The 21287-nt window shown below is 40.0% G+C and overlaps 1 protein-coding gene across 2 annotated transcripts in view; it reads left to right on the forward strand.

The window, feature by feature from the left end:
• FBN1 (fibrillin 1) overlaps positions 1 to 21287 on the forward strand; it is a 153437-nt gene that overhangs the window by 100828 nt on the left and 31322 nt on the right. For both annotated transcript variants that reach the window (XM_054168756.1, XM_054168757.1), the window contains 13 exons: positions 2498 to 2623; positions 3426 to 3551; positions 10937 to 11059; positions 11550 to 11672; positions 13488 to 13613; positions 15143 to 15265; positions 15655 to 15777; positions 16588 to 16752; positions 17111 to 17179; positions 17291 to 17416; positions 18666 to 18788; positions 19391 to 19549; positions 20473 to 20544. In XM_054168756.1, coding sequence (XP_054024731.1) covers positions 2498 to 2623; positions 3426 to 3551; positions 10937 to 11059; positions 11550 to 11672; positions 13488 to 13613; positions 15143 to 15265; positions 15655 to 15777; positions 16588 to 16752; positions 17111 to 17179; positions 17291 to 17416; positions 18666 to 18788; positions 19391 to 19549; positions 20473 to 20544 — 1584 coding nt within the window. The remainder of the gene's footprint in view (positions 1 to 2497; positions 2624 to 3425; positions 3552 to 10936; positions 11060 to 11549; positions 11673 to 13487; positions 13614 to 15142; positions 15266 to 15654; positions 15778 to 16587; positions 16753 to 17110; positions 17180 to 17290; positions 17417 to 18665; positions 18789 to 19390; positions 19550 to 20472; positions 20545 to 21287) is intronic.

Raw genomic sequence — 21287 nt, forward strand, 5'->3', positions numbered from 1 at the left:
CAAGCACTGGACCTTTGTTCAAAGGAAGAAATCAACTAGAACAGTACAAATTTGGCTGACCCTGAAAGGAAGTATTTACAAACCTAAAATATTTAGATTAGAAATACTTTGCTTTAGGTCAAGTTTCTAGAAAAGGCAACTTTCTACAAAAACTTCTCAAAACACTGGTTTTTGGAGCAGATTTTCAATGCAAAAATTAAACCAGTTGATCAAAATTGTACCTCAGCCAAAACTTAAACCCAAGTGACAGGACCTGAGAGGGAAGGGAGAAGTGCGGATGCACGTGTCTCTGAGCCCCTTTTCTGTTTTCATCTGCTTGGCTTTACTGGGGACCAAATGTGTACTTGGACAGCCTTAGACATCTAAAGTCTACTGCCTAGAAGTAGTTCTGCGTTTTAATCTGTCTTCCCCTTAGTCACCCAAAAACTTCATGAACCCAAAACCAGAGTGTATCATTTAGAGCACCTTCCTGTATGTGGAGTAGAAGACTATTATCTTTCCCTTCTCAAAAATAAAAGGGGAGGGAGTAATTACCTTTGCTATGTGGAGGGGTTGGATTTGCAGTGAGTTTGCCCACAAATAAATGTGACCATAAATATGTCCATAGAAGTTTGTAGTCAGATCTTACCTGGGTGAGGAATAGAAAAGCATCTGATGATGATTTTATGTGTATTTCTATCCAGTTGTGACCCTGAAAAAAAAGAATTTCATTCATAGGCCTGCCAATAATAGCTATTAGCTATTCATTTTCATACTCTCCTCTAAGAATGACTTGAATTGCAATAGGCAACACACAAAGAAGTTTAAATAGCAGAAACACCAGACCTTTGCATGTCAAATCAAACTACCTAAGAAAATACCCAGAAAAGTGAGGGATTACCTTCACCACACTTATAGAGCTGGTGCCTTCTTTTGAAAAGATGTGAATTACATATGTAAACATCTGGTGAAACCCACAATCTGCATGCTGATATTTTTACCTCTGCCCAAACAGAGTGAAAAATAAGAAAAAATGTATTTGATGGTATTTTCTACTCATTGTACTGAGTGTGTGGTTTTACTATTAGATGTTTGTGTTTTGTGCAAGAAGTAGTAGCAGTGTGACCTGTGGATGTGAAACACCTATTTACATTTTCAGTTTGTTCTCTGTGTGAACATGTCTTTTGTCTTTAACATCACACAAAGCTGGAAGCCATTATGGAATCTATTTCTTGATAATTGACCTGGTAAGAATGCCTTTCAGTTCAGTAGTAGGTCAGGTTTGAATTGGTGAGGTTATCCATAAATAATCAGTTCAATTAGGAGAAACAACAGGTTCTTTGTCAGCTGATTTTCCCCCAACTGTGAAATCAGTACAGTGACAGGTTAGTAAATAAAGTTCTTTATTTCTGTCATTATTTTGCCCATTTCTAGAGCTTAATTTTGCATGTTAATTCAAATTCCATTCCAAATTAACATTTTCAGGCTAATGTCCATGCCAACATTATTTGCTTATTAAGATGAACAGGGACTTCCTTGCAGAAGTTGTGTATCCATACAAGCACTAAATGCTAGAAATACAGAAGAATAATGAACATGGTATTTTAAGTTAAAGCAAGTTCATTTTCTGTAGCAGTGTAATTACTGCAATCCACAATAGACTGGTCTGATAATGAGTTACACCCTTTCTCTTGGAGGGAGGTTCCTGAATCTTGTACTTTTTGTGCTGATTTTTTTCCCATGGTATCACTAGGCAGAGTTTCTGATTTTTGCTCTGGCCAGCCTATGCTGGTGCTGACACAAGAAGATTCTGGGGATTTTTACAAGGACCACTAATATAACCCTAGGGACTCTGAAACATTCCAGACCTTAGCACGGCAGCATTCCTATAATAAAGTGTCTGCTTCTGCAGCTTGCCTTCAATCAGTATTGGTCAATTGCATGAATTGAGAAAACAACTTAAATGCTAGAGGATGTAACTGTATGGTTGTCCTGGCCAGTCAGCTGAAATGGTAAAAAAAAACATCAAATCTCTTAGTGAAATAAATGTATGTGCTGTAATTATTCCCATCAGTATTTCAGCTGTGATTTCAGTTTGTAACACCCTTGAGAGCTGTAGAGATACTCTGCACGTACAATGGTTTTTTAAAACTGCTGTAAAGTTCAATATTTTTTGTCACTGAATTTCACTTTAGATCTTCCTTTGACTTCAACAATGATGAATTGTATCCAAGGTTCTCCAGCTGTATGTGACTGCTTGGTGTGACAGGTGCTCTTAGAGTGGTTTTTTTTCTGTTGATGACTTTTTTCTTCCAAAGTTGGTTATTGTTGCCATTAGACTCAGAGGGGAGTGCTTACCAGTGACTTAAGCTCATAAGGACAATTTTGAAATATGCTGTTTAATTATTTGCAAGGATTCAACCTTCATCATGTGCATTAAAGTGTTTGCTTGCCATGATTTTGGTTAGTTGCATTCCATAAAGGTAGCATATTTTAATCTGATTTTTTTCCCCCGTAGATATTGATGAGTGTGAAGACAATCCTAATATCTGTGATGGAGGACAGTGTACAAACATCCCAGGAGAATACAGGTGTCTCTGCTATGATGGATTCATGGCATCTGAAGACATGAAGACTTGCATAGGTAGGTGGAAGCACATATATTCCTCTCTGCATAAACTAAGGGAAAAAATATTATAGACACTATTTTCAAGTTGGATTTATATTCAAAGTGGGGTTGCTTGAATTTTGGCCACCTGGCCATAGGGCCAGCCTCACTGCACAAGCAGTTTTTCTCAAATGTGGATGTAGTCTGTGCATATCCCTGCAGTGCTGGATGCAAATGTGATGATCTAGGCCATTGTATCTTGGCGTCCTCTTCCAGGGAGGTTTTTATGCATCTCAGATGAAAGAACACATGCAAGATGGTGGGTAATTGCTGGTGGATGATGCTGTGAAAAATTTGAGGAAGATAAATAACCAGTGATGATTTAAACTCATTGTCTTAAGACAAATTAAATATGCATGTGCTGTATCTTGGTAGAGCAAAATCATGAAACAATGTCTCTCCAAAACTGAATTTTCACATGGAAATTAAAAATGTGGAGTTCATTTGAGGAGAAATGTTTGTAGATAGTGTATGCATGCATATGTAAGTGTATATGCACACAAAGAGAATATATACATAGAAAGGATCACTAAATAATCATAATCATTCTGTGGCTATTGTGCTGAATTTTGGTCTCTCTTTTTAAGGCAAGTTGGAGTTAAAGGTATGTTCATACAGATGTGGTTATAGAGTAGCGTTAAACCAGATCTCAGATCATAGGTGAGGAATAAATAACCTAAACAGTTTTCTCTTTGCATACAAAGACCTGGGTTTGTGTTGTCTTAAGAATTTTACTTAATTATTTTTTTTTATTTAATAAATCTTTTTTTGTGTGTAGATGTTAATGAATGTGATCTGCATCCAAACATCTGTCTGAGTGGAACCTGTGAGAATACGAAAGGCTCATTTATCTGTCATTGTGATATGGGATATTCAGGCAAGAAAGGCACAACTGGTTGCACAGGTATGTTTTGATAATTGCTAACTTCTAGATAAACTCATTAATCTGCATGCCCTTTTTTCTAGTGTTCAAACCTCATCTCACTCTGCTTCTTTTCACTCCTTTATACTAAATGTCATATCTCTTAGCCAAGTTGGCTGAGCTTGTGTTCTGCTGAACTTCAGTGGCATAGCATGAGAATACTGCTGCTTGTGACATGAGTGATGAGATGTCCACTGGGAGCGTCATTTGGCTTATGACTGCATTGTTGTTGGTCTAAGAGAACAGCAAATGCCAGTGCGGGTAACGGGACAGACTCCTGAGGACCTCAGTACATTTGGATGAGTTAATTGTATATTGCGCCTGCAAATTAAAGGTATCTATTCTGAGCATTATTTTGGCAAACAGACAGCTTGAAATATGTGCTAAAATACAGTTTCAGTTTTTGCAAAGTGGCACCAATGCAGCTGCTCAACTACCTCATACCAGCAAAATCAGAATTTGCATTATTTCATGTATTGCCAGCAAACAGGAGAGATTGAAATATACAGGCTCCAAGGGCATGATATTAATAATCGTCGTGCTGGGGTCTCGAGCCAAGGTGTTGAGAGACTTAGACTTTGCCCAAGTATGAATGCCAACATATGTTTGATATAATTTTAGTGTAGACTTAGGGTAAACACATTTCTGGCAATTTCTGTGAGACATACTTTTATTCTTAGGCTGCCGTTATTGTGTGGTTAATAATATACTAATGGAAGTGCCCCAAATATATGAAGCTTAGTTTTTTTACAACTCTTGTAGAACAGTCTGAGAGCTGGAGTTGTACTTTGCATATTGGACTGCAGATGAATAGTTGTGCATTAGTAATAGCTGCCTTTGACTTATGTAGGAACTGATCTAAATCCAAGAAATCCGTGACTGTGCCCTGAAGGCCAGCACTTCAGTGTTCTTTGTTACTGTGCTAAACTGTATGAAGATCTTTGGTCCTCTAGACCTGAAAACCCTTGACACGATCCATTACATGTGATGCAGCTATCACTCCCAGCATAAGGAGCAGTCAGGGAAGATTAAGCAACTGGTAGTAGAAGGCAAAAGGCAGAGAAAGGTCATGGAGGCAGGAGAGGAATCTGAGGTATGGGTTCTGGGGAAGTTCCTGGAAACATCCACCATTTTGGCATCATGTAATGCAAGGTAGTGGCTAGTGTCCCAAGCAGTATTTTTTTAACACAGAGGCAGGGAAATCCCTCCTTCTTGGTCCCAGCCAAACCCAGCCCTCTGGATGTACGCTCTCTGCCAATGTGGGCTCTTCCCATCACCTCACACATCTTTATCTTTCCCTCAGTCCATTCTCTGCTGCTTTTGGCTATATGCTGATGTCCCAGGGAGGATGTCATTCACCCAGAAAACTATCAGGACACTTTAATTACAGCAGGTGCTGTAGAGGGGCTCAGATATTTGAAAGAGGCCAGCAAAAAGGTGAAGTATCAGTTATGCTGATTCAGCTGAGGTGGGACCATAGTCAAATCACCAGAATCTTGTGGATTTAAATCAGAAAAAGGAGGAAGCAGGGCAGGGACTTTATAGACTGGTTTCATGCTGATGAAACTGTGTGTATACAGGTCCCACTGCAACTACAGTATGCAGATTCTCACATTTTTGTTTTTAAAATGTCTGATTTACTGCTGGAAATCTTTGAATTCCTCACCTCCTGTTTGCACAGTGTTAGGACAGAGCTGAAGTTCCCACGCTCAGGTAATGCAGAACACGAGGGCATCCTTCATAACTTTTTCTGGCAGGACCTTACCAGCAGCACCTTGACCTACGGTTTCAATTCTTGACTTACAGACAGATACGTCTCCACAGCTTTTAGGAACTCCTGTGGAAAAAAATACTCCAAAAATGTGTACAATGCCTTGGATGGGAGGTTCTCTGTTTCATGAGAAAACGAAATAATGTCCTTTGGGTTCCATTACAGTTTTGTCTAAATATTTCAGCTCCCTTGTCATTACTGATTGTTTCCATTTTAACAAATAAACATGGGGTTTTTTTCCCTCAATCAGTAACAGTATTCAGAATCCACCCACTGACTTACATTCCCATCCCACACAGATGTTAGTTTCCCCTCTCCCTGATTCTTGGTAATAATGTGTACAGTTCAGTAACAAAAGTATAATTTTTTAACATTATGTAAAAATATACATTGTAGATGCAGATTTCCTAGACAAAGTGCTATTAATGGTCTACTCTCCATTCATGAGGCATGCTGTGGCAAAACTGACTTAGAGCAGTTCACTTTAGGTTAGAGGGTTTGATCTTGAACATTACTTGCTGCCAGCCAGTAGTGATGATGATATTGGGTAACAGAGGAGTGGATACTCACTGCCTGCTCTTATGGCAGGAGAAGGATGCCTAATACAGTGAAAGGGAAAGATGAGCCCTGTCATGCCCTCAAAAATAGACTATAACATTTTGTGGCTTGTATCATGTGCTTATCTCCCTTCCCTGCCTTGGCTTCTAGCCATTAATAGTACATTGTGTTTCAGTCATGATGGCACAAGAGAGTTCTGGTATCAGTGAAACAAATACATTTCCCCTTATGAATCTGAGAGCTGGCTGTGCCAGACAAAATACCAAAGGATAATAATGTTAAGATGCTGCCCATGGGGGCATTATGGAAGGAGCATATTGTGAGTAGGCATCTGTCCAGCAATAACATGCTACACCCCAGGCTGATGATGTAAGGGTGGACAGCAGGCAAGAACTGCACTACCTGACTTGAAAGTCCAAGAGGTGCTTATGGTGCAGCATGCTGAATAAATTCCAAAAGAGAAAAAAATTTTTGCAGGTGAGATCAGAATAGGGGAATTTTCCTGTATATCTTTATATTTATGTGAGCACCAAGTTGAAGTTCACAGTCTTCTCTGAAAAGCCTTCCCTTTTATCTACCTGATGACACGGGCAGCAACCCAAGAGGAGCAAATGCCTTGTGACTTCCACCAGACAGCTGGCTCTGTGGGAATCAGGCTCAGGCTTAAAACACCAGTGAGACATCAGCATGAGAAAATGCACAGATGTGCAGGGTGTGCCAAAAAAGATTAAAAAGTCAGAAAATGCTTAAAGGATTTGCATAATTCCTGACAAACAGTGCTGATGTATAGGCAGTCTGAATTCAGTCACACTTTTCTAGGAGTCCTTATAGTCTGTTGAAACCCTGATGATACCAAACAGAAAACGTAAATGGTGCGTGGAGTGCCCTGAGGATTTCATGCCCTGTGATGAACATGTGAGTTTTCATGGTTTAATGTTCACTCTCCCTCTATTCAAACACAAGAGGAATGACTCAGTTGTTTCCAGAGTATCAGTGAGAATACATTGACTTACCCCCTCCTCTTTCTTTTGCTTGTTACATTTGCAAGCATAGTGCCACCATGACAGGTACATATGATGTCTATTTTTGCTGGACATCTACAGCCCTAAAAATCTGTACTTCTCTTATTAATGGGAGAGACTCTTTATTAATTACCAAAGACTTGAGAGAAAAAGTCTTTGTCCAGAGAAGAGAACTGAAGGAGCCAACACCACAGGGTGATTGACAGGCTTTTTCCCCAGAGTCCTTGGGATTGTTATGATGTCAGATCCACATACTATTTGTCATACGTATTCTCATCTGTTGCAGGCAGACAACTCCCTTAGTGTTAATGGAAGTTGTGCAATTACAAAGCTGAGAACGTTTGTGTAGCAGGACTGGGACACAATGGGACTGGCTGAGGATGCAGTGTCAGTCTTGGATTGGAATGTCTTTATTTTCCTTGGCTTGTCATGGCCTCGTACTGGAGGCAGAAGGAGACGGTTGATATAAATCAGTGACTCACTCCTTTAGTGAAAATTCTCCCCAAAGTCAACAGGAGTAGGCCACCACTGTGTGAAACCCTGTCTTGAGCAGTGTCCTCCTGTGTGCTCTTTGGGTCACGATACCTTTACTCAGACCAATTCATGTCTTTTTCTTCAAACAAGTACATAAAAAGAGTATTTGAAGAGGTTAGTACTGCCTGTACTGCCATGAAGACAGCACAATCTGGACTCTTGTTCTTATTAAAGATATTTATGTTGAGTTAATTTTTCCCCTACAGAGTTCAACTTCTCCTTTTTGTTTCATTCTGTGAAGCCATAATTCAATACTTATGGCAGCATAAATCCATATTAAGCTCCAGCATAAGCAGGCATAAATTCCATTGATTTCACTGCCCCATTTACACAGGACCATGTTTGGTCTGAGATCTCTTTTGCCTTGGAAATAATTGCAGTGCAATAAATTTAGGCTTACAACTCAGCTGTGCAATGAAAGGAGAGAATAGGGATTACAGCAAAACAACATCTGAGTTAAATGCAGATATCTTTGAAAATAAGTAAAATCTGGAATGAAGCCAGTGATGGCATTTAATATGCCTCAATCAGCTTCTTGTATCTGAAAACCTTTCCATGTGTCAATAAATAAGCCCTGTAGTGTCCCTGTAAAGGTTAACAGTGTTACAAAATACATTTTGCATTCTCTATTTGATCTTTACCCAGGAAAAAAACATCACAATCTATCATTTTTTATCCTGGAGAAAAGCTGGAAGGGATTTCAGGATTTTGTTCAAAGCAATTTAAATGGCATTTCAGTGAATGAGGTCTGAAAAGTTGATACCATTACAAATATCTATGTTTGGATACAGATTTCTGCTTGCAGCTTTGATCCTGCAGGAGATTCCAAGCTTTTCAGTGTGTCTCAAGCATCTGACGAGGGAACAAGAGTCCAGTGCAAGGGCACCAGTGTCACAGTTCTGCTGAGAGATGTTTATGATGGTTCTGAGGTGCAAAGTGATAGTGGGTCAGTGCAAGGTGGGCTGGAGTGGAGTCCACTGTCAATATAGGTAGAGCTGAAAATTTTAAACTGCCTTAAATTGGAGCCTGAGTATGACTTCATTGAGGTGTAGCTACTGCATGCAAGTTTCTGTTTGTGTTTGCTGGTGGTTTAAAAAAGTTCTTGCCATAAAATTCTCCACTGTTGAAGTTTTGTGGTGTTTTGTTGTACTCTGCATGGTATAAGGAAGCACGTGATGGCTGTATGTCTCAAAACTATCAAATAATCCAATACAGGGTAATCTTTATATTAGCAGTGCTCTAACAGTTTAGATTTTTAACTCATCTAAAGGTTAAAATATAGAATGTTTGTCTCAGCTTTTTTGTCACAGTGTACTGTAGTCAACCTCTCAATATTCCTCCTAGTCTTTCCCTTCAGGCCAAGCCAAATTGAGTGGTGGTGGTTTTTTCTGACCACCCATAAGATTTTTAACAGGCAGTTAAACTTTGCTGTTTAGGGTAATGTTATCTTCATTGGAGTTTCTGCATGTGCTAAAGGCACCTATGCTCCAACCCTTCTTTTAAGTGTTAAAAAGAAAGTGCCAGTTTGCTTGTTTTCATTCATGTTGGTGCAGTCAACATTCATTAATAGTAGATTCCAACTTCGAGATTCAGATCTACATCTGGACACCAGCATTCAGATTATGGGAGTACTCATGTCTGGGGTTTTGGTTCAGAGCAATACCTCATTTAGGGGGAAAAAAATGGTTACAGTTGCACTCTACAGACTTTAAAAAACAAACAAAAACCAAACACAAAGCTGACCAAACAACCCTTCCCCAGACCAGCAGTGGGCTTGAGTAATTTCTGGATTTGAATATTCAATTGTAGATTGACAGATATATGTGGTCTGCTTCTCAGAGTCACACTTAGCCTTTGTGAAAAGAAAAAACACATGTATAGGGTGTAAAGAAAAGACTCACCCTGTTGTCTAAATAGGAGCAGGCAGAAAATCCTAGAAAAGGGTTATAAAGTGGTTAAGATGGCACCTGGAAGCTTTCCATAATGGGTTCACTCTCTTCAAAGAGCTTTTTTTTTTAAGGTAGAATGGTAGGGAAACTGAAGTCTATGGGTTTAGGGGTTGAGAACCCCAAAGGTTGTTACATAGTTAATGGCTGATGCCTTTTCTCAAGCACATTATGGAGAGGGGTCTGACCTGGGGTTTTGTGTGTGGAATCATGCTTGTTTTCCCTTTCCATCAGCTCTTGTAAAGAATGAGATTATTTGGCTTACTGCAACAGCAAAGGCACCTGGGAGGACTGAAAAATTTGATGTAAATATTAAGTGATTTCATGTGAATTGTAGATCATTTACATCCTGCATGGAAGTAAAGCATGGTTAGAGAGAGCTTGGTTACAGAAAACACTGAAATCCATACCTCAGATGTGTAAGAAAATTCCTACCAGTTCAGTTTTAGTTACCAGCAGTAATTTCTGGAAACTTTGCCTTTGAGTTTATACATTCTTCAAGTACTTACTTGGGGCATTAATATTGTTTTGTGACAAGGAAGAATGGAGTTCAGTTTGTTTCTTTTGGTCTACATTTTGACATTGCCAGAAAATGCTCAAGAATGAAAATAAGGTGAAAATAGCAAGTAGTGAAATAGAATGTGCTGGCACAAGTGCATATGTTGAAGATTGGATGACTTGCTGCCTGGTGTCTCCAAGGATGCTGACTTTTTTCCACTGTGTTGGGTTTCCTGAGTTCTTAATAAAATGCATACCTGATGAGCTTTGTGTCTATCAGCTCTCACATTAAATACAGTGGTACAGCCTGTCCTCCACCTCCCGCACAGTCTCTGGCAAAGTAGAACCCCCCTGCCTTCACTGCCTAGGGAGAATCCTAGGAGGAGTTTGCAGGTGGTATTCATCAGCACCCTTGCAGATAGAGTGAGGCTGTGGGTATGCTGCATTCCAGGAGTCCCTGGGCAGCAGAGTTGCCTCTGAGACCTTTTAGCGAACTGTACAATGTTGAGCCATCTGAGTCCCTATCTGAGGACTCTAGGATGGGCATGTTAGAAAGCTGTCTTCTTTCCCTCAGCTATGCTAAGATATGGTTAAGATGTAAGCAAGCACATTGTAGTGGTTTCTCTACTGTGAACACAAGTTTTCACACCAGCTCTTAGTCGTCACATTTGACCCACAACCTATTTCAAAGCTGCTTGACTGACATATGTACCAGCATGCCAAACATCTGCAGAGGTTATCTTTATGGATGCTAATCCTCTTCTTCCCAAAGGCTGTGGCCTCACATTCTTTCTGAGCACACCAGTTAGAAAAGGAAGGAAAAAGCTGCCAAGCTTTGCTTTGTGTCTATAAGAACAACAGGTAGAAGGGCAGCACGTTTGAAATATGCTGCATGCTTCTTTGCTTTTCTTTGTTGTGGTTTTTCTGTTCTGCTTCCTTGCATATTCACTTTGTCCTTCTTGAGAAATTCCAGCATCAGCTATCAGCATATGAGAAAGTTTGATCCATGAGCTCTTCAAACACTTTGTGGTTTTACAGATATCAACGAGTGTGAAATTGGAGCCCATAACTGCGATAGACACGCCATATGTACAAACACCGCAGGCAGCTTCAAATGTAGCTGCAGCCCTGGATGGATTGGAAATGGTATCAAGTGCACAGGTGAGGGTCTTACATGTTTGTGTTTCTTAGTAAGGTCAGACCAAAACTGGGAAAAACCCCAATACCACACCTACAAATTGAAAAGACAAATGGTTATGGAGCTTGTTAGGTCAGTTTGACATGATCTCCTGGAGGACAAATTCTCCACCATGGCAACTGTGAAGTCAGCATTGTCTCATGTTTGGCTTGTGACATGGTGAAAACCAGCTGGACCACAGAAAGAAACACTGTGTCTTTGAAAGTAGCTGATGGGAGGCTGTGAGAGTTCTCCTGGTGCTCCCTGTGAAAAAAAGATCTTAGTTTCAAGTGTGCCTTGCAGCTTCCTCATGTACAGTTACTTTCTCAGACTTCTTCCAATCAGGTGACCCCATATATGTGTGGCTTTTATTGCAGAAGATAATTTAAAGTTTAAAATACATTTTTATAAGGCATATAAAACATAAAGTATGTAAAGTATATTTTTAAAGTATTTTTAATTTCTTTTTTAAAGATCTGGATGAATGCTCCAACGGAACCCACAATTGCAGCCCCCATGCTGACTGCAAGAATACAATGGGCTCTTACCGCTGCCTGTGTAAAGAAGGTTACACTGGGGATGGCTTCACTTGTACAGGTGAGCTTTCTTAGGAAAATCAGCCCAAGTTGGTCTGTGATTCCAGACACAAAGATAGCTTTTAAACATTTGAAATTACTCTCTAAGATGCCATCTTCCATTATCTTCTACTTCACCTATATTGCCACAGCTTGAGAGAAATACTGTGTACTACACACAGTACTCTGCTGCAAGGGGATCCCATCAATGCATGTAATATCTAAGGGTGGAGGTCAAGAGGATGGGGCTGGGCTCTTTTTGTCTGTGCCCACTGATAGGACAAGAGGCAATGGGTATGAACTAGAGCTCGAGCGGTTTCACTTTAACATAAGGGACAAGTTCTTTACTTGGAGGCTACCAACCTTACTATTTAAAGAATAGGGCACACGCATCAAAATTATTTCATAAAATTGCCGACAAATATTAGCTCTTTCCTGAAGTGAGTGTGTGCTGGCTGCCCTCTTTACTGCATCATCCTGAGAGAGGATGTCAGGATGAAGTGCTGACATGAAGAGTGATGGAAGTAGCTGCTTCTGAAACCTCATTTTATAAACTGTAAATCTGTTCATAAAACATTGAGAGAGAGATGTTTCCAACCCACACTTCAGTCTTCTGCTTTGAAGAGCAGATTAGCTTGTGTAAGCTTAGGCATCGGGAGCGCTGCTATTACACTAAGGATATCAATGTCACTGGTGGTGCTGCATGGAGGGGGACTATGTTTGGAATGAAGCCATGTAATAGCTGGTGAGTCAGGTTTAGCTGGTGCAAATCAGCAGCACACTGTCAACTACTGCAGGTTTTTATGGCATCTGAGAATCTGGTTCAGCAGGTTTAAGGATGAATTTGAATGATTCAAAATTATAAATGAACCCTGGGATTTTGTTGAATTGTCTTTGTATAATTTGCCTTTGAATCTGATACAGCTTAGTGACCTTCATAACCCAGTGCTGTTTGTTAATTTGCCACATGATGATCTCCAGGAGTCTATAAAATTCATCTTTAAAACTGAGCATGTACAGAGTTTCTGCATTGAGTAGAACCTTTTGGGTTTTATAAATTGGAATACTTTATTGTATACAGATTTGAGAGGGGGCTGGAACTCAAACTAGGGCATACAATTGTTCTGTAAGCCCTCTGCCAAAGTGTGCAGCATTCACCCTGGTAGGTACTAGCTTTGATTTGTCAGCCATGAACTTTCACAAGCTTCCACTGCCAGCCAGACTCTTGCAACAAGTTGGGTGGTTTTGTGATATATAAAACTTCCACTGGAGAGTAAGTGCCACAGCCTCTCTGAAAGGCAGTGTATTTCAGTAAGCAAATGCTGGGTTTCTCATCAGCTGTGAGCCTGCAGTTTAATTTTGATCAAGTTATTTTCACCTCAGTGACACTTTTTGTCAGTATTTTGTATGTTTGGCACAGAGACTGCCTATGACCATAGGCTTGCTCATTGCACAGTAAACCTCTTTTTTCTATTGCTGCCTCTAGGCTTTGTTGTAATAGAAACAATAATTGTAATGAAATTCGTGTGCTCATTCTGAGACTAAATTTGACCCTATGTACTGCCTTTGATTGTTATTAACTGTAGCTGCATTAGGAGTCTGTGCTTCTCTCTGATTTTCCTGTTGGTTAGAAGCTGTGTTTTCGACATACTGGAGGCAGGCTCATTTGCTACATGCAATGGCTCTTGCACAGAAATAGGTTATACAGTCTCTTCTGCAAGTGTTCAGAACTAATAGAATAGTTAAAATCCTTGGAACATAACATACTGCAGCTGAAAAAAATTTTGGTGAGAGAATCATATTTACTGTAAACCTGCAATTTCTCTTCCTTCTACAGACCTCGATGAATGCTCAGAAAACGTGAATCTCTGTGAGAATGGGCAGTGCCTCAATGCCCCGGGAGGTTATCGCTGTGAATGTGACATGGGATTTTTGCCAAGCCCAGATGGGAAGGCATGTGAAGGTAATTCTCTGTAAGCTTTAAACAACACTCAGCAAGTTTCTACCTTAGTAGCATTTTATGTTTGAAAAATTTTACAGTTGGTTGCAGTTGTGATCATATTGAGACCTACAAGAGAAATGTCAATAGTAGTTGCTTTCTTTCACTTCATACATTTATTAGGGGCCTCTAGGTGCTCATCTACCTGTTGCATATAGAAAGAACAGCTTTTTGAAGCCTATCTTACAATGTATTGTTTGTGGGTCAGACTGATGATCTAAATAGCACTGTCAGCTGCCATTTTGTCTTTGTTATTTGCACACAGTTCTTAATTTTATTCATGAGTTAAATGGAAAAAGCTGCTTTGCCTTGGTGTATATGAAGCTGAAAAGCACTGATGTGGCAGCTACACACTGAACAGGCTTTGAGGGCTTGTGTGAGGTGCAGAATCAGTTTGAAATCTTGCAGAAAGTTTATATGACCACCAAAACCCTATAAAAATTCCCTGAGTATTTGTTCAGTTTTGAAAGTTAGTTGTCAGTTAACTGCTTGCAACCTGTTCATAAGTGCTTTATGTTCTCAAAAACCAAATAGTAAACATGTTACCAACATGATTAAGGTAATACATTTGATCATGACATTTGAAATCCTCAGCTGATAAAATGCTAACAAACTGAGTCAAGAAGCAACCGTATCACCTGACATAGTAACAGCTCATAGTAGCTGGCATTCGATGGAGTTCAGAAGTACATCTCTATAAATAGGGCTTTTTCCAAGTGTTCTGTGTATTTTTTTTAGTAATCTACCAAAAGAAATAATTTATGAGAGTGAACTTTTGTGTAAACTAAAACAATACTAGGTTTCATAATGCTTCATGAAACAATTTACTTTCAAACCTTTTAGCTAACTTTAAATAGCTTCCATAAAACCTGGCTCGTGTTGCTAAAACAGGCTTTCCATGCTCAGGTCTGTGTGCTAAATGCAGCATTTGAAGGGCTTTTGCAAACTTTTTTGCTTTTTTATTGTATCAGATTGGTTGTTCTTTGTGCACTGCCTATGTCATCTAGTGAATACTGCATCAGATGCAATGAGTTGGACAAAAGGCACAAAATTGAGTTCCACTAGCCAAATGTGAGATCTATCAAATACAGAAACCTGAAGATGGCATCAAGTTCAGCTTTGGGCACAAGCTTTGCCTTCAGTGATGTCCAGCTTTCTGTAGATGACTGCTGATTTAGAATAAACCTTATTTTTTAAGGCCTATCTCCTGCCATGTTTAGTTTTGCTACTTGTTGGATTAGCTCCCTAATAAGCTCAAATTGTTTCTGGCATGTCTTCCAGAGACACTGGAACGTGCTTTATGCTCCCCGCAAAATGTTACAGATTAGGTTCCTTAGGTTCCAAACATAAATCTTGCATATTATTTTTTTTCTGGCCTTAAATGGTGTTCAGAAACAGTTGCTTCCAGTTCCAGGTTTTGTGAATCTTTTTGCAGTTCTCTATTTGAAAAGTTAATGAAAGCTCATATTTTTCTCCTCCTCTTCCTCTATCAGATATTGATGAGTGCTCGCTCCCTAACATCTGTGTCTATGGTACTTGTCATAACCTTCCCGGGCTCTTCCGGTGTGAGTGTGAAGTGGGCTACGAGTTAGACAGAAGTGGTGGTAACTGCACAGGTAAAGATCATTTTGAACTTCAAGCTTTTTAGCTTTTCTGTTAGTATTCTGATTAGCTCCTTAGGAAATTCTTTTTAAAAAGCTGTACAAATCGGAGTGGATATAGGGAAGTACGGACATCTCCTCTGTATAGCATAGGATTCTCCTTCTTGCCTTTTCTACACTCCTTCTCTGCCTTCTTTGTCATCCTCTGATAGCCCAGTGGCTTAAAAGAAGGGTAAAAACAGAGCAGAAAGAACCCCTCTATCTCTCTCCCCCACTGTGAAATCATGAATTCATCTCACACTACTGATCAGTGGGTTTATGGTGGTCAGCAGACAATACCTAATATACCCATGGTTTGCACTATCCTTGAGTATTTGCTTACCATGTGTTGGTTTTTCTTACAGATGTTAATGAGTGTGCAGACCCCACAACCTGCATTAGTGGCACATGTGTCAATACTGCTGGTAGTTACACCTGTGAATGCCCTCCTGATTTTGAGCTGAACCCCACTGGAGTTGGATGTGTTGGTAAGGGACCACTCCTTATACTGAATGTGAAGTTGCAAGACTGATTGCTTAGGAATACAGTGCCAGTCATGGAATGGGGCTGGAAAAGGCTCTCCAACTCCCACCCTACTACTTCTGGCTTAGAAGTTGTAATAGTGCAGTGGGAGTATGTCCAGAGTGATGTAGCATGCCATAAGTGCCCAGCTGCCAAAGCCAACTCCTTGAGGCTTGTTACAGCTGTCCACAGTTGACAGCAGGCATGAGACAATTCTAAATTTCAACAAGCTTAACCCAGCATCCAGCTGGTCCCAAGGTGACAGCAAATGAAGTTGGGGCATAAAGGCTCCCATGCTCTTGGAGCATTGAGCACAGCTTGGCTAGGTGCAGCTTCCTGACTAATGGAAATTCCCTTGTATTGGGTTCCAACTGCTTAGTAATCCTCTAATATTTTTTGGCTTTGTTTGTTTAAGAGGGCATAGGGATTCTCCTCAAATTCAAATGTATTTGAACTTCCTGACATTTAGTAGGTGCTTTCATAAGCATCCTAACCTCAAGTTGAGGAGAAAGCAGTGGGTTTCTAAAACTGGAAGGATGTAAGAATGTGGGTGAAAATGTGAATCAAAATGAATAAATTCCCACTGAGCCAAGGAATGGGATGCCATTGTCCTATCCAATTAGGAAAAGCTGGGCCCTTGTGGGAAACACAAAGTACTTTTCTTTGGGCGTCCTGCAAGAAATGCGAGCCATCTGAAGGTGTCCCTCATCCTGAAATGATGTGCTGTATTTTCCTCTCTCATAAGATGTGTTTGTTGTTATGTGCATTCTGAATAGATACACGATCTGGCAACTGTTACCTGGACATTAAAACCCGAGGGGATAATGGTGGCACCTTCTGCAGCAATGAGATTGGAGTGGGTGTTTCCAAGGCCTCCTGTTGCTGCTCCCTGGGCAAAGCTTGGGGTGTTCCCTGCGAACATTGCCCGCTTGTGAACACAAGTAAGTCATCTTTCCTGGATTAAATGCAGCAATGTAATGCATTTGTTGGATTTTTTCCTAATTTAGCCAGGTTACTCAAATACCAGTGCACTGGTCTTAACCAAAAACTTTACTAGTCTTTCAGAGGGATTATTTAGTCAGGACATTGTTATCACTTCTGAGCAAGTTTGCTGTTAGACAGAAAGCTACAGTATGAAATGGAATAGCCGTTGATGTTGCCGAGTAAAATTAATGCTTATATCTGGTTTCTTTGTTACTTTACATTTAGATTGCCTCTAATAATATGATTAATGTTCAAAAATAATTGTGCTGAAAATGTTTCTACTATTTTAGGTTCATAAATCTATTTTGTTTTCAGCTGAATATAAGGTTCTTTGCCCTGGAGGGGAAGGATTCCGACCAAACCCTATTACAGTTATATTAGAAGGTAATGTTTACATTTACCTGCATTTACCTGTCTAAAAGAGTGAAACTCTTCAGTGAGTGTTGTTTTACATGGAGAAGCGTGGATTAAATGTTTGCTGTTTTACTCGAACAGATATCGACGAATGTCAAGAACTGCCTGGGCTTTGCCAAGGAGGAAAATGTATCAATACATTTGGGAGCTTCCAGTGTCAGTGTCCATCAGGGTACTATTTGAATGAGGAGACTCGAGTGTGTGATGGTATGTAGCCTTCACTCAAATAGTCCTCTGCTTTTGTTCTTAGAAAATTATGACAGATCAGTATGCAGAAGGATTAAGCTGTCCTTGAAAAGGAACGCAACCAGATCAAGCAATGTAAAGCTTAAAGTGGGAAAATTGGACCAACCCAAAGTCTTGCATTGAAAGAGAGAAAATTTCTTTTTGATCATGTTTGATGTGTATGCAAATATTTGTTTAAAATGAGAATATTTTGATCAAAACCATAAAACCCTGCAGTTTTATTTAACAGTTAACTAGACAGCTTTAAAACATAGCTGTTTGGTAATGGCTAATGAATAAGCAGTCAGATAAAGAGCAAACATCCCATGAGTCTGCTGGGCTGGTTGAAGTGTGCCCATGCCATTGTCCCTCTGCTTATTTTCTCACCTGCTGATCTCACCTGCAACTGAAAATACTGGTTGTGCTGCAAAACATTTTTGTTTCCTTAGCACAGTCAGTAGCATGTGTTCAATAAATTATGTGCAACTGTCAGGTTGTACTGGATATAAAACTTCAAGCAATTCCCATTGTCCAGGCTATCTGAATTCAGCCTTCCAGACTTAATAATATTAATACAGTGCTATGATGTGTGAAACACTGCAGAAATACAAAATATTCGGCTTTTAAATTAAGGCTGAACCGAAGTGCTTCATTCATATTGTGTAGCTCAACAAATGTTAAAGTGGAAATCTACCTCTATGTCTTACCTTACTGGTGTGTCAAAGATACTTTAAAATGGTGAGGCTAGTGAAATACTTTTGAAGTTTGAGAAGATGAGGTGGTGTGAGAGTGGTGTTGTGTTTGGGTTTGGTTGGGTTTTTTTAAACAAAGCTTGAAGTCTCTTGATGAAATAAATGTGATGTCTTGTGTTGGGAAAGTTGCTCACTTTCCTCAGTCAAACAAACCTGAACCATCTGACCAGTCTGTTCTACCATCATGGACACTCCATGAGGAACAGCTTTGGTTCTTATCTGTATCTGGGAATCCAGATGAGATGAGAATGGCTGAGATCCTCAAATCAGAGTTCCTATCTTTGCATCACAGACGGGCTTTCCATGGCCCCTGTGCCACCACTTCCCTCTGTGTGTGGGCTTTGCTCCATGACCTTGTGAGGAGCCCCTTCAGCACCTCCAGTACCTTCCTACTTTGGGCATTACTGAGACGTTTTTGTTCTTGAAGGCACAATAAGAAAGCTCCTGTGACCACTCACTGCCTTATTTTTCTCTGCTAGATGTAAATGAGTGTGATACACCTGGCATTTGTGGACCTGGCACATGTTACAACACCGTTGGGAACTACACTTGCATCTGTCCTCCTGATTACATGCAAGTCAATGGAGGAAACAACTGCATGGGTATGGTTTCTTTTTAAAGCTTTATCTTAGTGCTTTGGGCCAGGGCTTTACTCAGCACAAATCAGAACTAATTCTCTGAATTTAGTTATACAAGATTTAGCTAAATGAAAGATCAAGTTTCTTTCATTCATTTTAATAAGCAAGGTAGATCACTTTTAATAGAGATATTTCAACAGCTTATCAGAATTTCTCCTTTAATCTGCTGTTTTCTATGTTCATCCCTTCCAAGTTTCGCTTCAGCCTTTAAAAGCTTCTGCATGTGAAACACTGCTAAAATTACTTGCACTTCACAGAATGAAGTCACAAGATGTTTGCAGTTCTTAAGGGGAACCATAAACTAGCTCATGTTTTTTCTGTGTTGGGCAAAAGGCCAATTCTGAATTCTTTGATGAGCCTGATCAGTGTTAGAGCCTTGTTGGTTGCTCCTGAATATGTGTATTGCAAACACTTTTTTGTACTTTTAGCCTTATCTAGGAACAATCTATTCTGTAGTATTCTACAGGGCTGCAGCATCTGCTTGACAGGAGTCTGAAAGCCTTCCCCTAAACTCTTCAGAGCTGCTAATGCATTGCCCTGGGTTTTTCTTCTCTTCATTTTCACAGATATGAGAAGAAGTCTGTGTTACAGAAATTACTACCCTGACAATCAAACCTGTGATGGTGAGCTGCTCTTCAATATGACCAAGAAAATGTGCTGCTGTTCCTACAACATCGGACGTGCGTGGAACAGGCCTTGTGAGCAGTGCCCTATCCCAAGCACTGGTATGTACTTACACTGCAGAACTATTTGAAAGCCTTGATAAAATCATAATTGCTGTTAATGGCTGTAACAGCGTTAAAGATGCTATCTCATTGTCTATTCTTGTGTATTTGAAATAAGGGGATTAATTACTTTTTTGACCTGAAGGTGATGAGCCCTATTCACAATGAAGGCATGAGCGGAGTAGTTTGAGTTCATGCTGAATCATGCCTCCTTTTGGCCAGTTTCCCTGTCTGGGAGCCTTCTTGCTCTGGATTAATTAATCTGTCTCTTTGCAAATGCTTTTTGATCCAGTCTTGAGGCACTGGCAAGGTTTTATTGGCATTACTCCAACAAACATGTTGTCTACTGTGCTTTGACTGCTGGTTGCCACAAAGGGCCTTTGTGGTAGCCATGGGTTTACAGAGGTACCTTGGTCTCATCTGGGTATGATCCATGTCAAGCAGCTAAATGTAAGATGTAGGAGTTTGTGGGCTAATTGTATGGGTGTACAGGACTCCTCTACACTGGGTAGGACTCTGCAAGAGTTAAGCCGAGGACATCCTACTCTACTTCGAGGTGGTTTGCTTCAAGAACAAACTGTTTAAGTGCTTATTTGAATAACTTCCAAATTATAGTTCAGATTTTTAAAAGTCACATCTGGGCTTGTATGCAAAAACTGCAATACACTGAAATAAGCATATGTGAAAGAAAATCAGCATGTGATCCCAATCAGCATGTTAATTTCAGTGGCCTTTGAATGAGGACCCAAGTGCATGCTGAGCACATCACACGATGAGCCTTGTGGAAGGGTTTGCATACCTCTGTGTGCCCTGCCGGTGCTGAAAGAGTAGGAAGATTTTCTTGTGCGAAGGATAATAATGAGTTGTTGACTGTTGCTTAATTCCAAATACTGTAATAGCTGATCTTTTCTTTCCTGTTGCAGATGAATTCTCTACACTCTGTGGAAGTCAAAGGCCTGGCTTCTTCATTGATATTTATACAGGATTACCAGTTGGTGAGTTGTAATTTCTGTTTTGAAGTAAATTCCATGCTACCCCTGCCCAGGGAAGAGAGGATGTTTGTTTCCCAATTATTTTTTTCATGGAAGAAATAACAACTAAACAGTCTAATGGAGTTCAACCCACTGTCTAAGTCTGAGCCAGCAAACTTTCTTCCCAGCTCCTCCTAGCTGGAAGCAATAATAATTGCTGTTTGTAATCAAGGCAACATAAAGGTCTAAAGAAACTGTAATCAGGCCTACATGAGCAGGGCACAGATAACAAGAATAAGAGGTCTGGGAGTAAGGCCAACCAGCATTTGGGCTGAAAGAAGCTGAGAGTCTTTATTTCAAACTAAAGCAGAGATTTAATCTGACATTTCACATCAGTCCCCCTGTGTATTGGTTTGACACAAAAATCCTTTTTCAGCTCAGCTCAAATATTTCTCACATATGTTATTGTGTGTAACATTTGAATCGTGAGTAACAAATTGCAAAACAAAAAGAGGGAGAGAATGAGGAATTCTAAGACAAGGAGTTGAGTAAATCCCTAATGGGACTCCCTTTTGTTTTTATTCACACAAAAATGCAAATAAGAAGCAGATAATGTGCCCTGTAACAGACAGAGGCAGCTGATAGGCAGTAATCAGGTCCTTTAGCATTAAGCTGCTGCTGTGATGAGGTGTCCAGCTAGATAAATGGGAATATTTATTATTTACCAGGCTATTTCCTAGAAGCAAAATTCTCCTTTCTAGCTGTTA

This window comes from Dryobates pubescens, chromosome 17 (genome assembly GCF_014839835.1).
Source record: "Dryobates pubescens isolate bDryPub1 chromosome 17, bDryPub1.pri, whole genome shotgun sequence".
NCBI classification, from domain to species: domain Eukaryota; kingdom Metazoa; phylum Chordata; class Aves; order Piciformes; family Picidae; genus Dryobates; species Dryobates pubescens.